This window comes from Perissodus microlepis, chromosome 11, assembly GCF_051167445.1.
Source record: "Perissodus microlepis isolate ML-2025 ecotype Zambia chromosome 11, ASM5116744v1, whole genome shotgun sequence".
NCBI lineage: Eukaryota > Metazoa > Chordata > Actinopteri > Cichliformes > Cichlidae > Perissodus > Perissodus microlepis.
The window spans coordinates 2,801,656-2,815,284 of record NC_140471.1 but is presented as its reverse complement, the minus strand read 5'-3'; the positions used below and the strand labels follow the sequence as shown (position 1 = coordinate 2,815,284).

The following is a 13,629-nucleotide window of genomic DNA, read 5'->3' as shown; positions in this document are numbered from 1 at the left end:
GCCCGATCTTTAGTCAAGTTTCACTTTTACAGAAGCGGTTTGGCTATAGACGAGTGTCAGCAGCCAACAGATAGAGATTATTGATACACTGTAAAAAATAAAATAAAAAATGTAAAAAAAATAAAAATAATTGTCGTGTTTCTTAAGCACCTTACTGTCCTGTGAGTAAATCCTCTCAGTCGGAGCTAACCACAGCTCAGTGGCTGTGGAGACGTTTCCTGTCTCAGCCCGGAGCCCTCCTCCACAGCTGCACCAATCAGAATCCTGTCCGCTCCTTTCAGTCACCTCCCCCTCCCTCGCTGCTGTTCCTCTTCAACGGTCCTCCTCTCCGGTGGTCCTTCGGTGTGGAGAGTCAGCATCAGTCACTCACGGACCTACAGCGCGGTGCAACACCGAGGACGCACAGAGGAACATGTTGCTGCACAAACTGGTAAGAGTCCATGTGCAAGAGTTTTAACTGCAGCTGACTTCCGAAAAATCCGCATGTTTTGTGCGTAAATCCCCGTGCAGTGACGCGTTAGACCGCGTGTTTCTTGGTAGTTTGCGTTATTCTGCGTGGAACCTCTACACCCCCCTGTCCTCCCTGCTGATGAGCATTTGCAGAACAATTGTGGATTCTTCTGTCATTTCCGAAAGGTCACAGATCTGTCAAACTATCAGGCATTGTGATGCAGCTGAGGGGTGGTCTCTCTTCACTTTGAGCTCAGCACCCCTGCGGTGTTCGCAGGTCACGGGGGAAACCTGCAGTTTGTGTTACACCAGCTCAAATAAAGCTTTCATGCATCACAAACTTCTGAAGCTCGTTTATGAGCAGCCAGTGCAAACAAGTCAGTCAATGGTGAAAACGGGGTTTGCAAATGAAGTGCTTGAAGTCAAATATGTGACATGTTGCTGTTCCTCTGCACTGTGTTTGCTCTCTGATGAAAAAACCTCGTGACCCTTTCACTAAGCCCAGTGCTTCTCAAGCTCTCAGGCATGGAGCACTGCAGGTGGAGTGTGAATGTAGGCTGCCATGAATATCTGTAGCAGAAGAGAAACTCTTAAATCCCAGCTTGAGCACCACTGGAAGATGCAGCCTGTAGACTGTATGAATGCCTGCTCTGATGTCGGTACTTTGTGTCCTCAGCTTGTGTGGATCCTGTCAGTCCTGTGCGGGGCTGACATGTGTTGGGGTTTTGTGTATGATCGGCCCAAACGCTCAGGAGAAGACGGGACTTCGGCCAGGACAGAGAGTGAGTACGCTGCTGTAACTACACCGACCTCTGATGTCTGTGTGGACTGTATGGTCCTATAAAAATAATAACTCATGCATGTAGATATGAGTTTTGTTTTCCCAAGTTATGGTGTTTTATGATACTTAGTGGTTGGTGGTATCAAAATGAAGTCATTTTGACAAACACAGAAAATTAGATTTTCATGTTTAATGGGGACCTATTCTGATATAGGTCCCACCTCCATATTCTATCCAAAATATTTATTATTGTAGTTCAAATTAATCTAGATTTATCTTCCTCAATTTACTCTCTCATGAAACAAGCTGCTTTAGCAAGAGTTACCTCTCCCTTTAAGCCCACTTTGTTCTGGTTGTCCACTCCACGCACACAGAAGGTTTAAACATAAGGCGGCCGACTGTATAAAAAGATGGATGTAGCTACTGTTGACATGTCTGTGACGTCTCGTCATGAAGCATTTTCACTGTGACTATCTTGGTATAAAAAAAATCAGATGTGATGAGAAGGGTGTGACTCCTTGTTGGCCGGTGAGCTCGTCAGTTTTAAAACAGCGTGATCCAGATTTATGAAACAGACTTTATTCGTCATTCAGTGCAAACTGAAACCAGTGACTGAGACCATAAACTCAGCAGTAAAGTGTTTACAGAGGTCAACTAAGAAAGCTGTCTTCCCACAAACTTCCATAGGACCACGAGCCTTTTTGCTATCATGGCTATCGCCATCTGGTGGCCTTCAGATAGAATGCAGGGTCAAGTCATTGATGTCCATTTTTAACTTTTTTGAAACACACTCCGTACGTCTACTAATTTTTTGAAACAGAAGTTAAGTTGCAACAGCTGAGCTTTCATAACTGTGCTCTTCAAACATGATCACTTCTAACTTTAGCAGAAAAGACATGGCAGCTGCCAAAACTCGACTCAGACCTAATGGGAGAACTTTATGTGTGGTAGTACTTTATTACACATCGCATCATAACATTTTCTGCCACAATAATAAACAGAAAGTCAAAGACCAAATATATCAGCAAAGTTTTTATTTCTTTATCAAGTAAAAACGCCAAATGCGTAATTTCTTCTTCATTGCTGTAGTTGCTGCTTATTGAAGTGATTTTCTTTAAGATTGCTGAAGGTGTTTTGATAAAATGGACAATTTCAGGGCAGGTTGTGATATTTTTCTCACAGTTTGTCTTTTACAAGAAAGATTTCTTAATAGAAAAATCCATTTTCTGGTGTACGGCAACTGAGAAGAACTGCAGTGTGTTACTTTGGAGCGTCAAGCTCATGTGAAACAACCCAGTTTTACTCAAGTCCAGCAGCACAAACACGAGAAACAGCATTAGACGCTTTCATTTAGCTGCCAGAGTGGCTCAGCACGGGGAATGTGAAGTGTGTTTTGGATGTGCTTGAATATGTCTTGGCCACGTGTAGGGAGGACATACCAAACTTTATGCTCCACGTCCAAGACACAAGCAGAAAAAGAACTTATGAAGGTACACTGTAAATCTGTGTGAGTCTCAGGTGCAATGAGTCGCCCAGCCATCGACAGGAGTGACATCTCCAAACACTAAACGAAAGCAGCCTGAGTGGGTTGTGTCTGCCGGTGCATATGAAATGGACAGACTGAGCGTGTGTTGGTGGTTGTTACAACGATCACTGTGACCCTGTGAGGTGGTGAGGGAGGGAGTGTGTTTGTGCTGCTCTGCATTAAGTCAACATTAAAAGAGCTTCAGAGCTCATTTTCAGTCCCAGATTCTCAAACACAGACTTCTGCTGCACTGCGCCGTAGACTGTCGCAGTCTGCGACGGCTGCAGCCGTTTCTGGGATTTCTGTGTGTGTATTGGCTGCATGTTGTGAAGAAATTAAAAATTGAATTTGTTCACTCTGTTCGTGTGGATCTGGAAGGAACTGTGGCTCGTTTTGTGATCTCTATTTGCCTTTCCATTCTTCTAATTACCAGTTTTTCCATCACACTTCAGAATCTCTCATTCTGAATTAGAGCAGGGCAATATGGTCAAAAATATTTATCACGATATATATTTGAAAATTTGCGATAACGATATAACTGACGATATAACTGACGATATAACTGACGATATAACTGACGCGAGACAAAACACAACTCTATCATCGTCATCATCCATTTCTTTTCACTTAAACAAGCAGCTGTTTTTTATGTGCATTAAAGCTATATAAAAATTTAACAGTGCGAATGCAAATTCCTTGCTGAAAGTAAAAAGCATTTCCAGTAGAAATGGGCTGACATATCCTGAGCATAACCATGTATAACATCCACTGAAGTTAAAAAGAGGTGCTTTGCAACATTAAACTGCAGTGTGCCAAATAAAAAAGTCAAATACGTATTTTTCAGACCATAATGAAATTTCCCACTCGTGGGACTAATAAAGGTATCTGATCTATAAGCTGCACGGGATTATAAGGCACATTAAGCGAAACAAAGCAGTCAGATAAATAAAACAATAAAACAACAATAAAACAACCCACGGCTCCTTATCACGAGCTGTGGGTTGTTGTTTTTTTTTCTCCTTTCTCTCACCCTCTCTCTCTCTCTCGCACTTCCCCCCCCCCCCCGCTTCACTCCGCGTGCCAGCCTTGTGCTTTGCGCTGGGCAGAGGGGGGAGGGGCGGTAGTTACACTGGCAGTAGCACAGAGAGAAAGAGAGCCAGGGACAACAACGTCACGTTAGAAAGGTATAGTAATCATCCACAACTATTTTCAGTTGCAGATGATAAAGGATTCAGAAAGTTTATTCATGCAGGTCCATATGACAGAGAATGTGCATCTTCTTTTTGTTTTCATATTTTAATTTATATTTAATTGTGTTGTGGTTTGCAGTGTTTTGTGTTGTTTCATTTTAAATTTGTTTAAAAGGAAAAAGCTGAAAATTTAAATAGTTAAAAGTTGAGATGTGAATAGTTGGTTTTTGTATTATATGATTTATTTATTACATTTTATGTGGAGTGAATAAATAAAAGTATATTTACGGTGGCCCCTAGAGACAAAGCACGTGCAAACTTCAAAACACATACGAACTCTGAAGCACGTACAAACTCCAAAACACGTACAAACTCCAAAACACGTACAAACTCCAAAACACGTACAAAACACAACAGAAGTGTTCCAGAATGCTAGGGGGCAGTGTTGAGCTTTTGTTACCTAGTGGCTACACAAGCCAGCAAGTACCAACGACCTGATTTGATGTGTGGTAGTAACAGGTAAATGAACTTTTTTTTTTTTAAATTATTTGAATGTATATGAGTGCTTGTGTATAAATACACAAACAATACACATATGCTTTCAATTGTGTAATTTAAGTGATCTAGATAGCTCTGTTTTGGAAGTTCAGTTAACTCTAGGAATGTGTTTTGGAGTTTGTACGTGTACGTGCTTTTTGGAGTTTGTACGTGCTTTGTCTCTAGGGGCCACCACATATATTTATATATAAACATATATAAATAAAACCACTTTTTTTACATTAGTAATTCCTTATGTGCATAATTTTATATTATTGTTAATAATAAATTAATTAAAGCAACAAAACAACCTGAAGAGCCGGTTCGGAGCCGAAAGAGGCGGCTCTTTTTAGTGAGCCAAAACAAAAGAGCCGGTTCTCTAAAAAGAGCCGGAAATCCCATCATTAGTTTTCTGTCTTCATTTATTTTGGAAGTGATAGCAGAGCTGTACGTTTGAATTTTTTCAGAAATCTCTCAGTCAGAACATATCATGCTTAGGCAACTAGCAAAACTAGCGAGCTAACTTCCACCAACTTCCTGCTAGCTTCTAACTGCGTTAAGTGTAATAAATTCTGTTTTCATGGATGCCTGGATGTTAAACTTAATAGTTACACCTGGTAAAGCAGCAATGCTGATCGTTTTATTAAAGATGAAAGAATTTAGACAGTTTTTAACTCTCAGTGATGCTGCAGTGTGTGTTTGACTTGGGGATCTGAAACGGACGGAGTTTAGGACCCAGATTACTCCCAGATTTACGAGTGCCTTAGTCTGACAAATACGGCAATAACGACGCCCGCTTGCATGTTTTACAAAAAAAAATGTGCTTTGTTGTGTATCTGACGGACAAACACCAAACCAGTTCCACATCACTGAAGTGGCACCATTTTTACAAACTAATTCTGGTTCATCCGTTTCACTCAACGATCCGCTTGTCACTACCCGATCCGTACCGGAAACCCGATCGGTACCCCGCGTGCGCGAAAGGTATCTACTTCCGGTCGAAGCGTTTTACGATAGTTACGCGTCAGAGTATCTGTTAAGATGTTAAGAATAATAAGTATCTCTTAAAATGTTTCCAATAATGAAACATTTCCATATAATGCAGACAAAAACGAAAAATAAAAAGATAGTTACGGATCAGGACTCTCCGATCCTTACTGCGCATGTGCAAAGTCGCACCGTACTGTCACTCCCCGATACGTACCGGAAACCCGATCGGTACCCCGCATGCGCGAAAGGTGTCTACTTCCGGTCGTAGCGTTTTACGATAGTTATGGGTCAGAGTATCTGTTAAGATGTTAAGAATAATAAGTATATCTTAAAATGTTTGCAATAATGAAGCATTTCAGTACAATGTAGACAAAAACGAAAAATAAAAAGATAGTTACGGATCGGGACTCCCCGATCCTTACTGCGCATGTGCAAAGTCGGACTGTACAAATCGGGTCTACCCGATCCGTACCGCGCATGTGCAGGGGTTTTCTTCTTCTTCTGTTCGTTTAATGGCAGTTTACTCCCCAGTGTACGAGGATACTGCCACCTGCTGACCGAGCGAATGAACCCTATTGTAAACTGAATTAGCGTCATTACAAACGTGTGTTAAATTTGATTTAGTGATAGTCGAGTGTGTTTATGCTTGTCTGTGTGGAGAGGATTGACTGGAATAGTGATGATGATGTCCGCTATCACTGTCAATTGTCAGTAAACACTTAATCTGGCTGATGAATCTTCACGTGACACATTGCTAAGTCAATATTATTAAGTCTGTAATTAGGCGCCATTCTTCTTATTTTACGGCGCTGTTGTTCAATCGGCGAACGCTCTCTGTTGAGGAGAAAAGCATGAATTTGTTTGTATACGGATTATCCATTGTTTAAATGTCCCGGGCAGTCGAAAAGGAGGCAGAGCTGTTGAGAAATGCTAGGAGCTAACTGGGCGCTAACCGTATCATTCAAATATATTGAATGTCGCAATGTTGGCAAAGAGAGGAAGTGACGTAAGATTTGCGCATTCGGGATACCGATCGGGTTTCCGATACGGATCGGGTAGTGACACCCCGCATGTGCGAAAGGTGTCTACCTCCGGTCGAAGCGTTTTACGATAGTTACAGGTCAGAGTATCTGTTAAGATGTTAAGAATAACAAGTATCTCTTAAAATGTTTCCAATAATGAAACATTTCCATATAATGTAGACAAAAACGAAAAATAAAAAGATAGTTACAGATCAGGACTCCCCGATCCTTACTCCACATGTACAAAGTCGGACCATACAAATCGGGTCTACCCGATCCGTACCGCGCATGTGCAGGGGTTTTCTTCTTCTTCTGTTCGTTTAATGGCAGTTTACTCCCCAGTGAACGAGGATACTGCCACCTGCTGACCGAGCGAATGAACCCTATTGTAAACTGAATTAGCGTCATTACAAACGTGTGTTAAATTTGATTTAGTGATAATCGAGTGTGTTTATGCTTGTCTGTGAGGAGAGGATTGTTGGAATAGTGATGATGATGTCCGCTATCACTGTCAATTGTCAGTGAACACTTCATCTGGCTGATGAATCTTCACGTGACATATTACAAAGTCTGTATTATTAACTCTGTCATTAGGCACCATTCTTCTTATTTTACGGCGCTGTTGTTCAATCGGGGAACGCTCTTTGCTGAGGAGAAAAGCATGAATTTGTTTGTATACGGATTATCCATTGTTTAAATGTCCCGGTAGTCGAAAAGGAGGCAGAGCTGTTGAGAAATGCTAGGAGCTAACTGGGCGCTAACCGTATCATTCAAATATATTGAATGTCGCAATGTTGGCAAACAGAGGAAGTGACGTAAGATTTGAGCATGCGGGATACCGATCGGGTTTCCGATACCGATCGGGTTTCCGATACGGATCGGGTAGTGACACGTACAAATCGGGTCTACCCGATCCGTACCGCGCATGTGCAGAGGTTTTCTTCTTCTTCTGTTTCGTTTAATGGCAGTTTACTCCCAGTTTACGAGGATACCGCCCCCTGCTGACCGAGCGAATGATCCGTATTGTCTGTGAAGGTTCTCAGTCATCCAGGTCATCGTAAGCGTCTGGACTTCTTTAAGTTGCTTGAAGACGTCTTCAAGCAACTTAAAGAAGTCCAGACGCTTTTCTTTGCAAGCTCCTTTGACAATGATCCGTATTGTAAACTGAATTAGCTTCATTACAAATGGGTGATTACAAATTTAGTGATAGTCGAGTGTGTTTATGATTGTCTGTGTGGAGAGGATTGATTGGAGTAGTTATGATGATGTCCGCTATCACTGTCAATTGTCAGTAAACACTTAATCTGGCTCATGAATTTTCACGTGACATATTACAAGTTTTTATTTATATACACACTAGGCTATGTTTTGATATGAAAGCTGAAAATGCACCATCATAATACAGCAGATATTTTCAATTTTTACTACATATTCTAGGAATGTTTTTCTAATAATAAAATATAATATATTCTTGCACTAAAGACAATGTGGCTCATCACCTAAAATTGTTTTACTTTCTATTTTTGTTTTAGATTTTTTGGTTTGCCACTTTGTCTTGAATTAACTTTCTTCTTTGTAACCACGAAATTAACAATGTTGCAAAATTAATGTTTGAAAATATTTTAAAAAGGGTATTCTTAGGTTAACCATTTGTTTAATTGAGATTTGACTACACTCATTTGTATATATCCATATAAAATTACACAGGACCACTTTATAATTTTCACAGGTTTACTGTAACAATACTGAACACAAACAACAGATTTCAAGAACATGAACAACAGATACAGGTAGAGAGGATGTGTTACAACCCAGATATATTTCATAAATGTAATTTATGGAACTAAATTAAACAACATTAAAAAAAAAACACAGCTCAATATGACTTCTCGGCTAGTACGCAGTAACAAAGAACTCCACTGAGGCCAGGCCACAGAGGGCAAAAGAAATTAAACAAACAATAAAAAGAAATCGGTGATAACCAAAAACACAAGAATTAGCAAAAACTGTCACGAATGAAAACAGGCATCAGAACACGAACCAACATGTGGGGGAACCACAAATGGGGAACCCTGTCACTAAAACCTGTGTGTGTATGTGAACAGTGCAGCCACATTAGTTGTTCAGTTGCATGCAAATGTGGCTGCAGTAGCCTGGGCGCATCTCCTCCGAATAAAATGCCCGTTGTTGTCCTCTTTTACCTGTGCCAACATATCCTGTAATACAAAAAAACAAAAATCAAACAGAGAGAAGAATTGGCTCCAAGGTATGGTTTTCATCGTGTCATGCACCAGTGAGATGTTCATTGTTTGTAATGACAGCAATATAAGATTATACAGTGTTGTATACCTCGGGGCAGTGTTTGTACTGATCTCCACATTGAAGGCAGATCTCAATTGTGTACATGTTAAAGTACTGTTCTCTGTACTTTTCCGAGAAGCTGCTCCATGTGCAGACGCCTGTGTAAAGCACAAGCAAAACACAAAAACACAAAACATTTACATTCTGCCAGTGAAAAACATGTGACAACAGCAAAAAAAAATGTACATATAATTTCATAATTTACTGAAGCCCTTACTGTGAAGCCACCTGAAGTGTGCCCGTCTTCTGAAATATTCATTAGACACAAGGTCTCTGAACATGGAGCACACCAGAGCCAGTTTGAAGGCTGTATGCCCTTCGTGTAGAACAACCTCTTCCAATATGTCGATGAGGACACATGCTGTTACTGTAAAACATGAAAATACAAAATCTGTCCACCAAGTTTCAGAAATATGAGGACTGAAAATACATTACATTACGTACTGTTTTCATAACTATTACTTTATTCCACTACTGAATAATGCCTCTTTCTGCCCTGATGGTGCTGCCTGTGATTCTAATTACTAATTCAGTTACCTGAACAATTTAAATAAAAGGGAAAATAAAGAGATTACCTCAAGTATAGGGCACCTGTCAGCATCAGCCTTTAATGGAAAACATGATTATCACATTACATGGAAATGAAGATTACCACCATGTATGTAAACCTGCATTGTGATGAATAGTCTCAACAGTTCTGTGGTTATATTCTACAAATGGTTATCTCATTGTTGTCCTCTGTCACCTGTCTGATTAGACTTGGTGAAGGCTTGGAGGAGGTCGCCTTTGATACCCTAAAGACAGGCTGGAGAGTTCCCTGGAGAAGGGATGCTTCTTCTGTCCAGAAGGCGAATCTCTGTCCAAGCCTTAAAAAAAGCAATGCCAGTCAGAATGGACTCTCGTTGTGTACTGCTGCTCTCTTCTGTGTGTTCAGTCACAGGGTTTATACGTGACTACATTAAGCCACTTTCACAAACATTTGCTTGACCTGATGTGTTGCCTGAGCCAAAACTGCAATTAATACTAACTTTGAAAACTGTGATTGTGATGGTGCCAGTTTGTCTATAATACTAGCCATACCCCTCAATGCAGAATCTCTCCATCAGCTGAATACACCACCACAGGCAAATTGCTGGCATGTCCTCTGTGAACGATAGTGGAGGTGAGGTGCTGATGCAGAGAGCATACTGTAAAGTAAAAGAATCCTTTAACTTGTTTAAATGTTATATTGAAGTAATGGCGGGAAAAGAAAAATTCTCACCATCAGCATAAAGATGTCGCAGCAATTTCCATTGAACTGCTGGGGAAAGAAGTGTAAAAAAAAAAAGTGTCCTTAAATGAAGAGAGCTGACATGCACCTGCTAGTTTTTTTTATTGAATTATTTTGTACCTGATGAGCTTTCAAACTTTCACATTGAAAACATACCTCAAGGTCTCTTCCTGTTTTCTCCATCCAGGATCCAGAGTCAATAAAGGCTGCTACTCTCCTGGCATTGTAGAGAATACACATAACACTCAAATCAAATGTTTGCCATTAATAAAAAAATTCATGAAGTAGGGATGCAACAATACGTTTTTCAAACCGTCAGATCCTTGGATCTGAGTTTTTGCCGATACCAAGTACCAATGCTGATACTTCTACCACACAGAAAATGTAATGAATCGGAAGGCAGGTTTTATTTATTTTTTGTGTGTTTGTTACAAATAATAACGGTGAATAAGATTTTTTTTTTAAAATGTATATTAATAGAAATGACCCAAAAATTCTAAATTTGGATGAAAAATAAACATTTTCTGTGAAACTTTTACAGATTTTCACATTTCAAGTATCTGTTCATGGTATTGGTTAACAAAAGATATGGATACGATTCCATTTGAACCGTATGGGCCCGGATACCAGTGTCAGTGCATCCCTATCATGAATTAGCCTAAGAACGAGGCTCCCTCCTGAACTTTTAAGCTCGAGAACGAGGCTGCTTTTAGACGACCTAGCCAAAGAACACACTTGGCCATTGAACAAGGCCAGAACAATTTTTCATTTCTTTAGTGTCAACCTAAATATGGCTCGGTAGAGATCATCTCCAAAACCATCAGGGCGAAGTGAGTCCAGAAAGAGTATCTGTCTCTCAGCTACCAATATAGCCTGAAATGGACATGTTAGCATCATCCATGAGAAGACGACATGTCAGCCTCCATTATTTTCTATCAGATGAAAAAACACAGCGCGAGAAAGAGAAAGGGCACTCACACAGAGCAGATAATGGTCAGCTTCACCTGCCTGCCTGCTCCAAGCTGGAAAAAGCAGGATGTCCTTGGACCTAAAGTTTTCCCACAGGTATTGGTACAAATTAGTAAAAATACACACACAGGAGAAAAATCAACAAAAAACATACCGGCAAGCAACGCAGCAGGTTGACTTGTGGATCCTTCCAGGTGGCCCCGACGTAGAGGTCAGCAATATGAACATCTTTTCCCTAAAGGAAACACACACACACACAAAATCAATACACAACAACCATTCATAGCTATAACCAAAGAAAAGAATTACCAGTACAACAGATTACATGTCTTTGTGCAGCTTCGCCCACAATCTTCAGGCAAGCATTCCCAATCTGAAAGAAACAGCAAAAAGCAACAGAATACGGTTTCAGTCACTATTTTCTTTGCAGTGCATTAGCTAAAGTAACAAGATATACTTACAGTAGATTCCGTGGATTGTTCCAAACCCAGGCTCCAAAAGTCTTCCCGAGTCAGGCAGATATTGTCTTCCTTCACTAGGAGTTCTCCTGGAGGTCGGTTTTGGTCCAAAACATATTCGAGCTAAATGAGAAGAGCATTTCATGTGAATTTGCTTCAATATAATATAGAAAATAATAAAGAAACAAATTAAAAGGGCAACTACAAAATAAGGCTGGGATGATTTCATGCTTCAGCAATTCTAAAACCATCAACGACTTTGACTTATTAAGGTTTAACGTGACTGCTCAGAAATGTGCCTTACCAGACTGGACTGAAGAGGGTCCAAGTCTTTCTGCCACTTTGCTCCTGGACATACTGATGATCAATCTGCCATTCAGGAGTCCCATATGAGTGGTCCAGGAGAAACTTCCTCTCAGTTGGTGGATCTGATGATATGCAAATATGTGGCATGACATACAAACTTTAATCCATTTTTAACATTAAATCTACATTTAATTGTAACTACTTATACTCTTACTTTTTGATCTGTGGTAGTTCCTCAGCCTGGACACGTTTACCTTCTGGCAAGTTGCTCCCTTCACAATAGTGGCCACCCCCTTTGGCGTGATGCTGGCCACAGTGTACGGTCCTTGGTGTTGGCTCAATAATGCATCTCCAGTGCGTCGTCTCTTTGGATCACCTGACAAAAGAACATCATCACCTGCTTGAACAACACGCTGTCTTACCCGCTTCCTTTTCCGTGTTCCAAAGGTCTTCTTCTGGGTGTCCTGTGCCCTCTCAATGTTGCGAAGAACCTACAAAAAAATGACACAAAAATCAGAGTGAGAAAGTGTTGAATACACAATAAAAATGAGAATGTTATCAACCACATTTTCCCTTTTTTCCTAAACAAATCTCCTTTCCCTGTCAGCCAGCCCCCTTCAAATGTACAGACCGTTTCATTCAGAACTGTCATCTCCTCAACTCTTGTGTCGATGTCCTCTTCAAGGTTTGCAACCTCAAAGTCATCGTCCATGGGACAGGCGTTCATCACAGCAGGAAGACGTGGATGTCGGTGGAAGAGCAGGAAATAGGGACTGTGGCGGGTGGAGTGCTGATCGCACAAAACTCTCCATTATTTCACTTTCTCTTGCACTTGTCAATAACTTTTTTTAAAATGTAAGTTTAAAAACACATTCTTAAAACAATGCAACACTGTAAAGTATCTTAAAAGGAATACAATATGTCAAAACAGGAATACCTGCTTTGCAGTGTTGATGCCATACACCACAGCAGCAAGGTGTACGTCCCAGTCATCATGGTTCTGGTTGACGTACTTTCTGAGAGCACGCTTAATGTTCTGGTTGGTCCTCTCATCCTTTGAATTTTATTGTAGAATAGATAAATAAGCATGACTGATTTCACATGAGTGACTCAAGGTTAGCCATCCAAATGCTTACCTGCCCGTTGGTCTGGGGGTGGTGAGCACTGGAAACAGCATGTTTAATATTCAGCATGCTGAAAATGCTGTTGTTGAGCTATCATATCATATCAAGGCATGAATAACACTTTCACAAGTTTTACCTGGTTCACAAACTCCTTTCCTTGGTCAGTGATGATTTTCTTGACCATGCCAAACGTGTATAACTTAGAGGTCGTGATTGCAGAGACCTCAGCTGCAGTCTTGGACTTAAGAGGTTCTGCAATCACCCACTTAGTAAACAGATCGGTCATTGTCAGGACATATCGTTTCCCTAGACGTGTTTCCGGGAGTGGTCCAGTTAAATCCACGCCCAGCACCTCCCAAGGTTCTTTTACCTGTAGGTCACAGAACTTATCAAATTAAAATTTAAAGCTACCCTGCAGCACAAAAGCTTATTAGCCTGAAAATGAAATTGGTGAACAGGCCTTAAGATGTACCTTGATGGGATGTAATGCTGGTGCCACAGTCTTGATTGGGTCATTCATCTGGCAGCGATGACAGCATCTGACCTGAAAGATGTATCCCAAAAAATATTTCAAGGATACCGAAAAACCAGTTGATGTAAATTGATAACAATTTAAAAAAAAAACAGACACACACACACAGAAACT

At 40.6% G+C, this 13,629-nt stretch overlaps 2 protein-coding genes across 3 annotated transcripts in view; one reads left to right on the top strand and one right to left on the bottom strand.

Annotated features, from left to right (window-relative positions):
• Positions 1-327: 327 nt before the first annotated feature.
• enpp2 (ectonucleotide pyrophosphatase/phosphodiesterase 2) overlaps positions 328-13,629 on the top strand; it is a 65,271-nt gene continuing 51,969 nt past the window's right edge. For both annotated transcript variants that reach the window (XM_084943538.1, XM_084943537.1), the window contains exons 1-2: positions 328-430; positions 1,127-1,232. In XM_084943538.1, the coding sequence (XP_084799664.1) occupies positions 413-430; positions 1,127-1,232 (124 nt within the window). In that variant the 5' untranslated portion in view covers positions 328-412. The remainder of the gene's footprint in view (positions 431-1,126; positions 1,233-13,629) is intronic.
• Positions 8,611-10,141, bottom strand: LOC146377074 (uncharacterized). Its single transcript, XM_084944247.1, has 7 exons — positions 10,118-10,141; positions 9,937-10,043; positions 9,602-9,722; positions 9,433-9,461; positions 9,062-9,225; positions 8,847-8,954; positions 8,611-8,714 (listed from the first exon to the last, which is right to left on the bottom strand). The coding sequence occupies exons 1-7, from the start codon at positions 10,124-10,126 to the stop codon at positions 8,611-8,613; spliced, it is 642 nt and encodes a 213-aa protein (XP_084800373.1). The 5' UTR covers positions 10,127-10,141.